General features: G+C 42.8%; 3 protein-coding genes across 8 annotated transcripts in view; 2 read left to right on the top strand and 1 right to left on the bottom strand.

Moving 5' to 3' along the window:
* The window catches only part of LOC126914788 (uncharacterized), a 415,880-nt gene that overhangs the window by 23,432 nt on the left and 380,379 nt on the right, over nt 1-12,069 (top strand). The window lies entirely within an intron of this gene.
* LOC126914764 (uncharacterized) overlaps nt 969-12,069 on the top strand; it is a 192,531-nt gene continuing 181,430 nt past the window's right edge. The window contains exons 1-2 of one of the 2 annotated variants that reach the window (XM_050719169.1): nt 971-1,639; nt 1,686-1,700. In XM_050719169.1, the coding sequence (XP_050575126.1) occupies nt 1,175-1,639; nt 1,686-1,700 (480 nt within the window). In that variant the 5' untranslated portion in view covers nt 971-1,174. Of the gene's footprint in view, nt 1,640-1,685; nt 1,701-12,069 lie in introns of both variants that reach the window. The other variant, XM_050719170.1, reaches the window with a different exon arrangement.
* LOC126914751 (uncharacterized) overlaps nt 2,092-12,069 on the bottom strand; it is a 57,105-nt gene continuing 47,127 nt past the window's right edge. The window contains exons 4-7 of one of the 3 annotated variants that reach the window (XR_007709789.1): nt 4,196-4,724; nt 3,416-3,540; nt 2,855-2,947; nt 2,092-2,220 (exon numbers count right to left, since the gene is read on the bottom strand). Coding sequence is in view for 1 of the 3 variants with exons in the window: in XM_050719151.1 (XP_050575108.1) it covers nt 4,624-4,724 (101 nt within the window). In the remaining 2 variants the exon portion in view is untranslated. Of the gene's footprint in view, nt 2,221-2,854; nt 2,948-3,415; nt 3,541-4,195; nt 4,725-12,069 lie in introns of those variants that run through there. The other 2 variants (XR_007709788.1, XM_050719151.1) reach the window with 2 other exon arrangements.

Raw genomic sequence — 12,069 nt, 5'->3', positions numbered from 1 at the left:
AAAATGCACTAAACAATCAGAAGCATCTGTTTCTCCTTTTCTTTTTCTTTTTTTTAAATATGTTGATTGCCACGCGATTTTTATACTTATTTTGACTTGGATAGATAGATTAAAGCGTACCATACCAAGACATTTCATTCTTGCAAAATATTCTAGTCTATTTGCGTACCTAAACACCTAAACACCTAAACACTCAACGTGTTGAGGAATTAAATTTGAGATTTAAAGTGCCACAATCTCAATGACTATATCTACTTTCATGCGAGTACCGATATAGTTTACCAGAAAATTACAAATATGTATCATTTTAATATGAATATAAATAGAAGCATCTGTTTCTCCCTTTTTTTTTTTTTTTTTTTTAATATGTTGATTGCCACGCGATTTTTATACTTATTTTGACTTGGATAGATAGATTAAAGCGTACCATACCAAGACATTTCATTCTTGCAAAATATTCTAGTCTATTTGCGTACGTGCTCATAATCTTGGCTGATAACCGCCATTCGCTATATACATCGTTGGTATCGACGTCAAAGGATTAACACAGACAAATACACAATCCATACAATCCGATTTGATTGATTTTAGATCTTGCATCAAACAGATCTCTATATAAACAGATAATTTCTGATTCTAAACATTTGTATTACGTTCATCTAATTATTAGGATATTAGATATATTATAAAGGAAGATATTATGTATTAAATAATCTGCCCCTTCTTCCGCTTTCAAATCCTCTACAAACGCCTTTTATAGTTGTTCCACTTTTCAGCTCACAGAAAAGAACATTACGCGTATTCCTAGCAATCGCCCAAAGACTCGAACGTGTGCTTCGATAAAGCTCGCTTAACTTTCATCGACACATCGATAACTTTGCGTTCCAAGATGTTATTACGCCCTAGAATCCCTAACATAATTTTAGAACCAAAATTTCTGTGCAAAACAATTCCATCGCTTTGTCACGCTTAACGGCTCAATCATCGAAACATGTATCATAACGCACGAATTATGATAAAAAAGAAACTGTCTTTCGAATAAAAGCAATCCGTTTGCCAGGTGCGCTTAAGGATGTACAGGACGTCGACGGAGCAAGTGTACGAAATACAGCCGCTGGAGGGTAACAGTTCCGCTCAACGTTACACTCAACAGCCGAAACAATGATTCTCTGAAATGCCTACTCCGTCGGTTTCGCCGACGTCTTCTCTCCGAAAGCGCGTCTCGGAACTGCCAAGAGCCGCGAGTGCACCCGTTTCCGGTGCTGCGGGCATTGTCTGCTCTAATACGGATCTGATATCGATCCTAAGCTCGTTAGCGTCTTCCGCGACGGAAATCAACCGATGCGGCGAGGAAGCGCCGAGTTCGCGGGACGATAGCAAATCAAACTGGCCCGGAAAAACGACCGAACAGAAAGGAAGTCGATCTAAGAGCTTCCGTTCCAACAGCTTCGACGTGTCGACATTGCACGGAGCTAAAAGTAAGCTTAGCGGATCCTCGAAAGCCGCTATTTCGACCTTTATGGCACCGTCGAATTGGTTCACGAAGCGACACCAACCGATGTCGAAGAAGCCGGAAGATTTGCTAACGGCCAGTTTAAGTCTCAAGTTCGATAAATCGAAGGTAGTGAAGGCGGTGAAGGAAACGTTGGGTAAAAAGTCCCCTAATAGCGAGGTCAAACACAAAGTCGTATGGGACAACACTAGTGGAACCAAAGTGGACGCTCAGCTAAGTTGTATTTCTCGTTACGATATCGTTTCTTGTTTAAGAGCCATCGTAGGTGAAAGGAGGAATGCAAGAACGCACATAATACGCAAAAATCTATGGCAGATTCAAAGTACAGTACTCGTTGTGATATTCGGTAAAGATAATAAGTTCTCCTATGGAGATTTCATTTTTCAAATTATTCTCGTACAAGTACGTATTTGCATAAATAAATAACACACGGTCTCTGCGTAAATACCCAGGCCAGTTATAAATATTTCAGTTTGCCAACGATATCTCAACATGTGGGACACTCACATGTGTGCTACTTCGTGAGCGATGATAAAGGCGCTGGTCAAGCCTTCGTCTCGATTTAACGCGCACGATCTCGAAGGACCTCCTATATCTAATCGCGTCAACCATACAGCAACATCGTGATTTACGTCCTTCGAGGACAGCATCTTTCTGTTCCATTTGTTCACGTTCTCGAGAGATCGTCTGGCATCGCCACGGCGGACCTACGACAATTTATTAATATTTTCTTAATAAAAGCTAGCAAATATTACGAATATATTATATTTATTATTACATCATGCATTATATACTATATATAAATATTCGTCAATGATAATAAATATATGTGCAAGTAATCGTGTTGTTGATTGTAATCAAATGTAACTTGTAACGCTATTAGTATTTTAATCTTCCTGAAAAATGTTGAAATGTTGATTCAACAGCAGAGAAGAATAGCAGAAAAAGAAAAGTAAAAGGAATCGCAAGTGTGGTATATCAATGATATTATCATAGGTCTATAACATTAAATTAAGATTCTTAAGAGATGAAAAAGGTTTAATAGTCGATTATACAGATATTTCGGATACACGATAAATGCGAGGTTTGTCAATGATCCGTGAAAATTGTTTGTTTGGAAATTTGTTTCCAAGGGATCGTTCACGGTTGTCCAATTTAACAAAATGGAACTCGTTGCATTTTATCGATCTAAAACGTCATGCGCAGATATTTTGACCTATATAATTTATATACCATACACTGTACAGATAAGTAGAAAATAAAATAATTGACACTCGCATATGCGTATCTCAGATAGTTACTACTTTAGTTAAATGATTTAATTTAATGGAAATCGCTTACCATAACGTCTCGTTTTTCCGCGTATAAAATCATTCGTACGATCACTAGAATCATGTTGGATTCGAGCGATGGGTCCATGTAAATTGCACTGACCTAGGATTAAAATACGTACGAAAATGTAACAGGCGTTAAAACAGTATTACAGCCTTACAAATAAATTATTATTCAAAACTCTCGTAAATACATCGTATCTTATATAATTTTCCTAAAAAATTAATTTTATTCGTTATATTTATCTTAGGAAATGTACGTTATTAATCTCAACAGCATTGGAAAACCAATTACCGAATGGCTGAAATTAATCGATTACAAAATTCCATTACGGATAAATTATTCGCTGAACTTTTTAAAAGATACGTGTAAGCTTTGAACAGTGTAAACAGAAAATACAGAGCTTCCATCCGAATATACGATCGAGATGTTTGAAAGCAAGTAGCGTACCTTGAAAATACAGAGATACGCATAACTCTGCCCTATGTTTCCCGGTTGCTTGCGTACATATGTAGGAGGAGGTATTCTATATCTAAGTATAATAACAGAATTTCGTTTGGTATTACTTACGATGTTTAAAAGAGCCAAGATATATTGCTGTACTCGAATTCCATGAAAATCTACCACGGAGTAATCAGCAGCTATTCCAAGCTCGAGCCATCGTGGCGGCGAATCCTTAGCAGCTGGTCTTTTCTCTATGAAATGACTTATCTTAGAAATCGACTTATCTTCCACGAAATTAGAAAGTCTACTCGACTCGACTTGATAGCTTAAACGCATAATTATTAAAAGCATAAATTAATATCTACGAGCAAGTATTCGTGGAATAATTATAATGATATAAATAATTATTTCAAAAGTATAATTTCAAAAATATCAATTCGGTATCACCGTGAATTTCATCCTGCAAATTTCTTTAAAATTCTTGACAAATTTTGGTAAACGTATTCCTCCAGCAAATTTGTCTATTTTTCTATTTTTTTACATTAAATTAGGCAAGATAGATAAAGATTCGTGCAATGGACAATATACATATGTGTAATAGACAGGGAATAATAAAATAAATTAAAAACAGCGAAATATAGATGAACGTGTAGAAGATCAAGCGAGAGTGGAACGCAATAGGGAGAATACTTGTAAACCGAGTTCCTTTTAAGGCTGAAGATAAGCTATTCTTATATTACATGCTGTTATTATTACTTTTGTACACGATAGATTGGAATATCAGTACAATTTCTTTCTTTCAGTAATATTCGATGATTCGTTAATTTATTAACCGCTATATTGTACGTGGTAAGTAGAAAAGCAACGATTGTACAAGAATGGCATTTGGAAAAATATTTGACTTACTTGATAATTTGTTCCTTTGCCATTTAGGACCAGAGAAGTATCCAATTTCCTCGGGATTTGTTATTTTATATAGGTTGGGGTTGATAATCAATCTCGGATCCACTCGGATTGGTTATCACACCTTTTATTTTCTCTCTTATACAAAACACCAAATCACACAGCAAACGTCTAAACTCTCCCAATGCGTCTTAGCAATTAAGGCGTGGTCGACTCCTATGACAAAAGAGCGTCGTTAGGAGTCGTACCAACATAACCCTAGTAACCTTTTAGTAACTAGCGGTCATACCAACTGAGCATTTCTCAACAGGATTTACGTCGATCGATAATTCTTCCACTATTGTATCGTTGTATTCTGTGGAGACATCGTCTTTTTCATCGTACAGAATCAATTTCTCAGCTTCTGGGTATTCCACGTCGAAGACGTCACCCTAAAGATTATAAAATCCCTGAACATCGTGGCTTAAGGAATCGCGTTTGCTTCGTTTCGACTTTCTCTTACTTTCTTCAACTTCAAATTTATTCGATTTCCCTGTAACCGAATTATCAACGTTTTACCACGTTTGCCTGTCTTATCTTCGCTATTCTCGTTACGGATAAAATGAAAAAATAGTTGCAAAATTTCTGAAATTGTAAATACGACCAGACTGGAACGTATCAACGACATATACGGTGTCACAAAATTGTGACAAGTCAATATTCCAGTTGTTAGTTTGTTGAATTTACGCCACCGCTGATTAAACGTATTACGCTTTAATAGAAAATTCAATTTCCCAGCGGGGAAAATGGAATTTTGCGCTAATTAAAGTATTGCGCTTTTGTACAAAATTCCATTGTTTTCTGTTGCCCGCGAAAATGCAATTTTACGACGGACATTTCAGACAAATTTCCATCAGACGGCTTTCCATCCGTAAAAAAGAATGCTATCTATAAAAGTGTCAATGGAAATTGATCAAAGTAACGTCAAACAAACCCGTTTAAACAGCGAGGTAAATAGACCAATTGCTTTTAACAAAACCTGTATCGTTGCTCTTAACCGTTTCACTTTTAAATATCAATCGGCGCTGTTCCTCATTAAAATTTCGATTTAAATCGAACGAGAAATACAGCGTAACACTTGGAATTTTCTATCGTTTCTCAACCATACTTCGAACATTTACGTCGCATTCTTCGATTCATAGGATCGCGATGTTGGATTCTTCGATTTCGATACAAAAACGTTTCACAGCTTTCGACGCGGGCAATTTAATTAAGAGAACATATAATTTGTTTATAAACTGCCAATTACGTGCCTTGAATTTCCGATATATGCAATAAATTTCATTGCTACTTGACCTAAGTGGGTCATAAAGTTGCAACCGTGTAAACCGTGCCACCTAATTTTATTGCATTCAATTTTCCACGTTTCCAACAATTTATCAAATTAGAATTTATCCGCGCATCGTACGAAATTTTTCATAAAAATTGATTAATAATAGTAGATATATAGCTCCTCGTATTCGTAAAATAGATTTTTAATCTGTAAACAACGAGTCGTGGTAATTACGATACGATCGATTTTCAACTTAGCAAAATTTGTTTCCATTTAACATTCACATCCAGATTGTATTTCCTTTGTAATAAATTAATTATATAATTAAATAAATTTATTATTCGAACCGATATTCAGATACAGTTCGAGTATACTTGATAAATTTTCAGACTCGATTCTCCAAGTCGAAAATGAGAACGTTTTATCCTATACTTTTTCTTCATTTTTCCACAAGGATTCGCGTTGTTCTCGCTTTCAGACGTTGTTCCGTTGCATCCTGTGTATACGGGGTGTGCCAAATTTAAACCGTCAAATTGTAAGGAGTTGATTTACAGACAAGAAGAAGAAGAAGAAGGAAGAACTTTATATAATGTTCGTCAACGGACGTTTCTTTACAGAATTACAAACGAGTATCGTTCGTACGAAACAGGTAACGACGCGTTTTCCATCGCAGCGTGCAAAAGTTCGCTGTATTATCGTGTCAGCGCAGTTGCATGCTTTTTATCATGCGACAACAAGCCCGTGTCGTTAATAGCTACAATAATGATACAATGAATAATTATTATCTGGTATGTTTGATTGGTCGTTGGAGAACGTTGTCCGTGTGCTCGGATAGAAGCCTGACATCGATCAACGATGGGAGTAATACGATCTCGTACACACAGTTGCTAACAATTCGATCGAGTTGCAAAAACCGCGTGTTTTTACTCGTTGCGCTAGTTGTTCACGCGAACTCGCATCTCCAGAATAAACCTTCCGTTTTACAGTTGCGAAACCATAAATACAGAAAAGAAAACGCAGTTATTGAAACTCTGACGAAACGCTGATAATACGGTCAATTGTCGCGTGCCGTGAAATGGAAAATTCGTCGTTACTTGTTTCATACGTACGATACTTGTTTGTAACTGTGGAAAAACGCGTTTATTGCCCAGCTTCGTACGACATGTTTTTCGGTAAATATTTACAAAGCGGACAATCTCGCCATATTCAACGGCTTTGAAATATGTTTGCCAAGGCTAATATTCCGAACAACTTTTTCCTGTAATACTCTTTACCGTCGCTCTGCTTTCCGCGATATTCGCAGCAATTTCTGTCTCGACGACAGCGATGATTTCGTAGTTTCGCTTTCCTCGATATCACTGCTAAAGCTTTTCCTACCTCGAATAACGACGCAAAGCTTCGTATGAATCGTATCTATCCTGTTACTTGATACGCGAATTTAATTCACGGTAGCCTCAGTGATGTTTCTTTCCTGTGCGAGTTGAAAATGATTATCAGAAATGCATATATATATATGTCGGCTGGACGATAGGATTGGGGGTGGAGGTGTTCGATGAATCTTCGTTGATATTGGCCATCGATGCGGTGTAACAATGGTAGAGTTTATTGGCACAAGTGAGTGGTATTACAGCGTTGGTAATTAATCACAATGTTAGATACTCGCGGCGCTATGACAATGGCCTCGGGTCCGGTAACGAATCCGCGGTCAACGGGATGTCGAACGTGTATATTTCGTGGAAGTCTAAGTTATATTCAGGTCGCCACAGAACAAGCACTACGTACCGGAGAATTACTTGTATCGTCGTTCAAATCGTACGAAAGTGTGTCTCTCCATCACGGTGACGCTATCGAGGAAAACTATGATGGGTGTGTCTAAGGGCACGAGATCATCGGATTCGTGGAGAAAAGTCTTCATTCGGAAAGTGAGGGAAATTGGAGTTACTGTTAATTGGTCAATTTCCATGTTGATGGTTGGGGAAGGGTGCTGGCCGCCCTTTGTTTGTAGGTTTGAAGGACTTTCGTTAAATAGATCTTAAGATTTATAGCGGACGCCAAAAAGACCGCGGCGGATATGAACACGGCGCTAAGAGGCAAGGTGAGAGCGCTACCAATGCGCGACAAGACCTCCGTAGAGATCAGGGATATAGACCCGCTCGTAGGCAAGGAAGAACTAGCCAGGGTGATAGGAATGCAACTGGGCATAAGCGATATCACTGAGGTCGAAGTAAAGACCCTAAAAATGGCGCCGTGGGGCACCCAATCGGCAATAGTGACGATGCCGAAAGCCTATCTGGCCAAAGAGGGGGCGAGCCGGAAGATCAGAACCGGCTTGACGATAGCCTCGATAAAGGCACTACCCAATGTGGTAAAGTGCTTCAGATGTCACATGTTCGGGCATATCGCGAACAAATGCACGGCGATAAGCCCTGGAAAGGAGATTTGGAGGAAGTGCGGAGCCAAAGACCACACGATAACTGCCTGCGTCAACGCACCCTGCTGCTCCATCTGCAGCAAGGAGAAAGGAGTGAAATTTGACCACGTAACCGGACCCCTGGCTTGTCCAGAATATAGAAGGCGGTTGAAAGCGAATAAATGAGGATACTGCAGATAAACCTAAACAGATGCAAGCTGGCGCAGGACATGATGCACCAATGCGCGATCGAACTTAGGCCGGATATAATAATAATTTCCGAGCCGAACAGGCAGCTACCGCACTGGTTTAATGACACCAAAGGAGACGCCTCGATATGGGTCACACTCCTCAATGGCAAACTGCCTGATGAAACAACAGAGGTCAAGAGCGACGGGATAGTGGGCGTCCGCGTCGGCAACGTCTTCTGCTTCAGCGGATACTGTTCGCCCAACATAAATAAGCTAGCATACTCCAAATACATAGACACGCTGTCGACTATGACGAAGAGCGTTGCTAGAAGACACGACAAGGTCGTCGTGGCCGGAGACTTCAACGCAAAGTCAACCTGTTGGGGAGGATCGACCACAGACAAGAGAGGGAGAGTCTTAATGGAGGCACTAAGCGGCCACCGGGTGTTTCCATTGAGGCTCAAGGAAAAGTACACCTTCTTCATGAACGGGAAGACGAGCTTCCCCGACATAATAAGCGTATCCAACAAGGTCAGCGAGATACACGCCGGAAGCGCGGTCTTGGACAAATACTCGGCCTCGGACCATCTGTACGTGCTCCACAGGTTTAAGGCGAGGAAGACCCGAACCGTATCGAAGTTCTACAGGTACGTGACCAAGGACATGTCGCCGGAGGAGTTCCTGAGCAGATTCGACGACACACTGAAGAAGGAGGACCTCAACGCGGCTATCGGAGAGGATGGGGCCGAGCCCTTGCAAAAGAGCATCGAAGGTACGTGCGAAGGGATGCTAAGGAAGTCGAACTGTGCGGCGAGCCGCAAGTACGCGAACTACTGGTGGAACCCGATGATCGCGGAACTGAGAGCGCAGGCGCACAAAGCGCTCAGGAAGGTGACGAGAGAAAGGAGGAAGAATGCCGGCAACACCGAGCCCCTCGTCAACGCCTACAAGGAGATCCGAAGGCAGTTAAAAAAGGAGATCGCCCGCAGAAAAAAAACAGCTTGGGCAGAATACTGCAAGATACTGGAGAGCGACCCTTGGGGCAAACCCTATCGCACGGTCATGAAGAAATGTAAAAGCAAGGGACCAACCAACGACATGCCGATCGACATGGTGAAGGCAGTCCTACAGAGGCTATTCACCTTGGGACACGGACCCCCCATTATGAGGGCCGCGAAGAGGCAGAGACCGAAGAAGAAGGAGATATTAGCCTCAGCGTCGCCATCGGCGAAGGCGATGTCGTCGATGCCGCCGGAAGAATGAACACCAAGAAGGCTGCAGGAGTCGATGGCGTGCCGGGCGAGATCGCGAAGCTGGTAGCGAGTCGCAGGAGCGAGCTCGTGACAAGGGCGTTCAACGGCATCACCGAATCAGGAAGGAACCCAGACTGCTGGAAGACGGCCAGAGTAATACTGCTAAGGAAACCGGGAAAGGATCACAGTCTACCCGAACGCGTACCGGCCGATAAGCATACTCCCAACCATGAGCAAGATCTGGGAAAAATGCTTTAAGAAGATCATCGAGAGATGCATCGGAATGGATCCGCTCCATCGGAGGCAATATAGCTTCAGAAAGAAGAGGAGTACGGTAGATGCCATCACGCAGGTGATGAAGTTTGCGAACATCTGCAAACGGAAGAAGGTAATATGCGTGGTGATCACCCTGGATATTAGCAATGCCTTCAATTCGCTCAGCTGGAAGAGCATATACGAGGAATTTGACAAGAGGAAGCTGCCATGGAAGGTCAAAAGGCTAATCGGCAGTTACCTATCCGGAAAGAGGATCATCGTGAGCAACCAGCACGGCACGGTGGAGCACGAGGTGGCGGCGGGAGTTCCGCAGGGATCCATCCTCGCACCATTCCTGTGGATCTTGGTATACGACCGGTTGCTCGAGAGACTCGACAACATGCCAATGGTCAGAGCAACCTCCTTCGCGGATGAGCTGGCCATCACATGTTCCGTCGGGAGGAACGAAGAGGCCACCGCCAAGGTCAACACGATGCTAAGGATCGCCAACGATTGGTGCACGAGTGTCGGGCTCACCCTGGCGAGAGAAAAGACGGAGGTCATGCTCATCACAAGCTTGCGAGTGCCGAGAGTGGTGAAACTCAGGTTGGGCTCCTCGGACATCGAAACGGTCGATCGCATCAGGTATCTCGTAGTCGTCATCGAATCCAGTCGGAGGTTCGGTGCGCATATCGAGATGGTGTGTAATAGAGCCGACAAGTTAATAGGACCCCTTAGGGGAATTCTACCCAACATCAACGGGCCGCCCAGCTTGGCTCGTAGGCTCTACTACAATGTGTGGGAGTCCATCGTAACTTCCGGGCACCGGTGTGGGCTTGAGCAGCGAATACCGATAAGAACAGGAAAAAGCTGAAACGAGCACAACGAACGGCCCTGTGCATAACAACGACGGCATACCGTACCGTCTCCCACGCGGCACTTTGCGTGTTGACCGGGAATCTCCCGATTTACATAAAGATAAAGATGCTCGGAGAGACCTACGAGAGGAACAAGATCCATGGGTCCAGGATTGGCACGGATGACGGCAGCAAGCTGAAGGAGGAACTGGAGGCGATTCGCAAGAAGGAACAAGAGGACTGGCAGAAGGAGTGGAACAACTACAAAAAGGAAAATATCACAAAGAAATTAATACCGAGTGCGCTGCTATTTACCAAAAAGAAGATGGACATCGATCACCACACCATGCAGCTGCTAACCGGGCATGGGAGCTTCGATGTCCATAGGAAAAGGATTGGCAAGGACACCGACAGCAACTGTCTCGACTGTGGAGACCCGAACGACGATGCAGAGCACGCCCTCTTCGCGTGCCCGAAGTGGACGGACAGAAGGATCGAGCTAGAGAAAGCTCTGGGCGGGAAGATAGACGTGGGCAATCTGATCGCCACGGTGACCGCCAAGGACGAGAGCTGGAATAAATTCAGGCAATTCTGCAAGACCGTCATGTGTCACAGGAGGGTGACAGCGCGGGCCTGGGAAGAGGCAAGGAGGAGAACGAGCGAAACAACAACTACGCGGAGCAATGAGGGCAAGAACACGAAACAAGGAAAAACCGCAGAAGGAGACCAGCCCAGTATTCTGAACTGGCTGAGAGGACGACATGAGCAGTAACTGCCCCAAGAAGTAGATACAACGGGGCACGAAAGGACAACCCTGATGACTGCCGACAGGTTTTACCTGGGTTGTCTGCCCTCTAAGCGGAGGAAGAAGGAGGAGGGGTTTTTAGTGGGTATGGCAACGACATCCGACCGACTCCCACATAACCCAGTGATGCGGGTCACTGGGCATGCGTAATAGCATTTTCCCCTCCCCACGCAAAAAAAAAGAGTCGGCTGTGGGGGACAGGCTGGCGAGATATTTGTGAAAACGTCATTATTGTAGTTTTTTATGGTTTTGGATAGTTTTCTAGTTGCGTTGTTTAGTTTGCGTTTGTCCTCCGGTGTTCTATGGGTCTGCCATATCCTTAGTCTACGTTTTTCTGCTATTTTTTTAAATATGTACTGGGGGTATTCGTGATTGCTGATGGACGTGTTTGCCGGTGTGGAGACGCGGATAGCGTTTATTATGCTCGCATTTAGGTATTCCGTGGCTGCTTCGATTTCTTCATTGGTTTTTAGTGAGGTTGAGGCTGAAGTTGAGTGGGTAAAGACTTCTCTAAAGAGCTGCCAGTTGGTGTGTTGGTTATGAATGGAGCCATTAGGTGTATTCTCGATGATAGTTGAACTGACTGTTACTATCACGGAGGAATGATCAGAGGAGAGATCAGCCGAGGAATTGATTTGGACGTGTCTTGACGAGATATTTTTAGTTATGAGGAAATCAAGGAGATCGGGTATTTTGTTTGTGTCTGTGGGCCAGTGTGTGGGTTCGTATGTGGTATGGTAGTTGAGGTTGTTGGATATTATGCTGTTGAGGAGGTTTTTGCTTCTTACTGTAAT

This window comes from Bombus affinis, chromosome 3, assembly GCF_024516045.1.
Source record: "Bombus affinis isolate iyBomAffi1 chromosome 3, iyBomAffi1.2, whole genome shotgun sequence".
Taxonomy (NCBI): domain Eukaryota; kingdom Metazoa; phylum Arthropoda; class Insecta; order Hymenoptera; family Apidae; genus Bombus; species Bombus affinis.
Note: the sequence above shows the minus strand (reverse complement) of the source record. Positions and strands in the feature narration are given on the sequence as shown.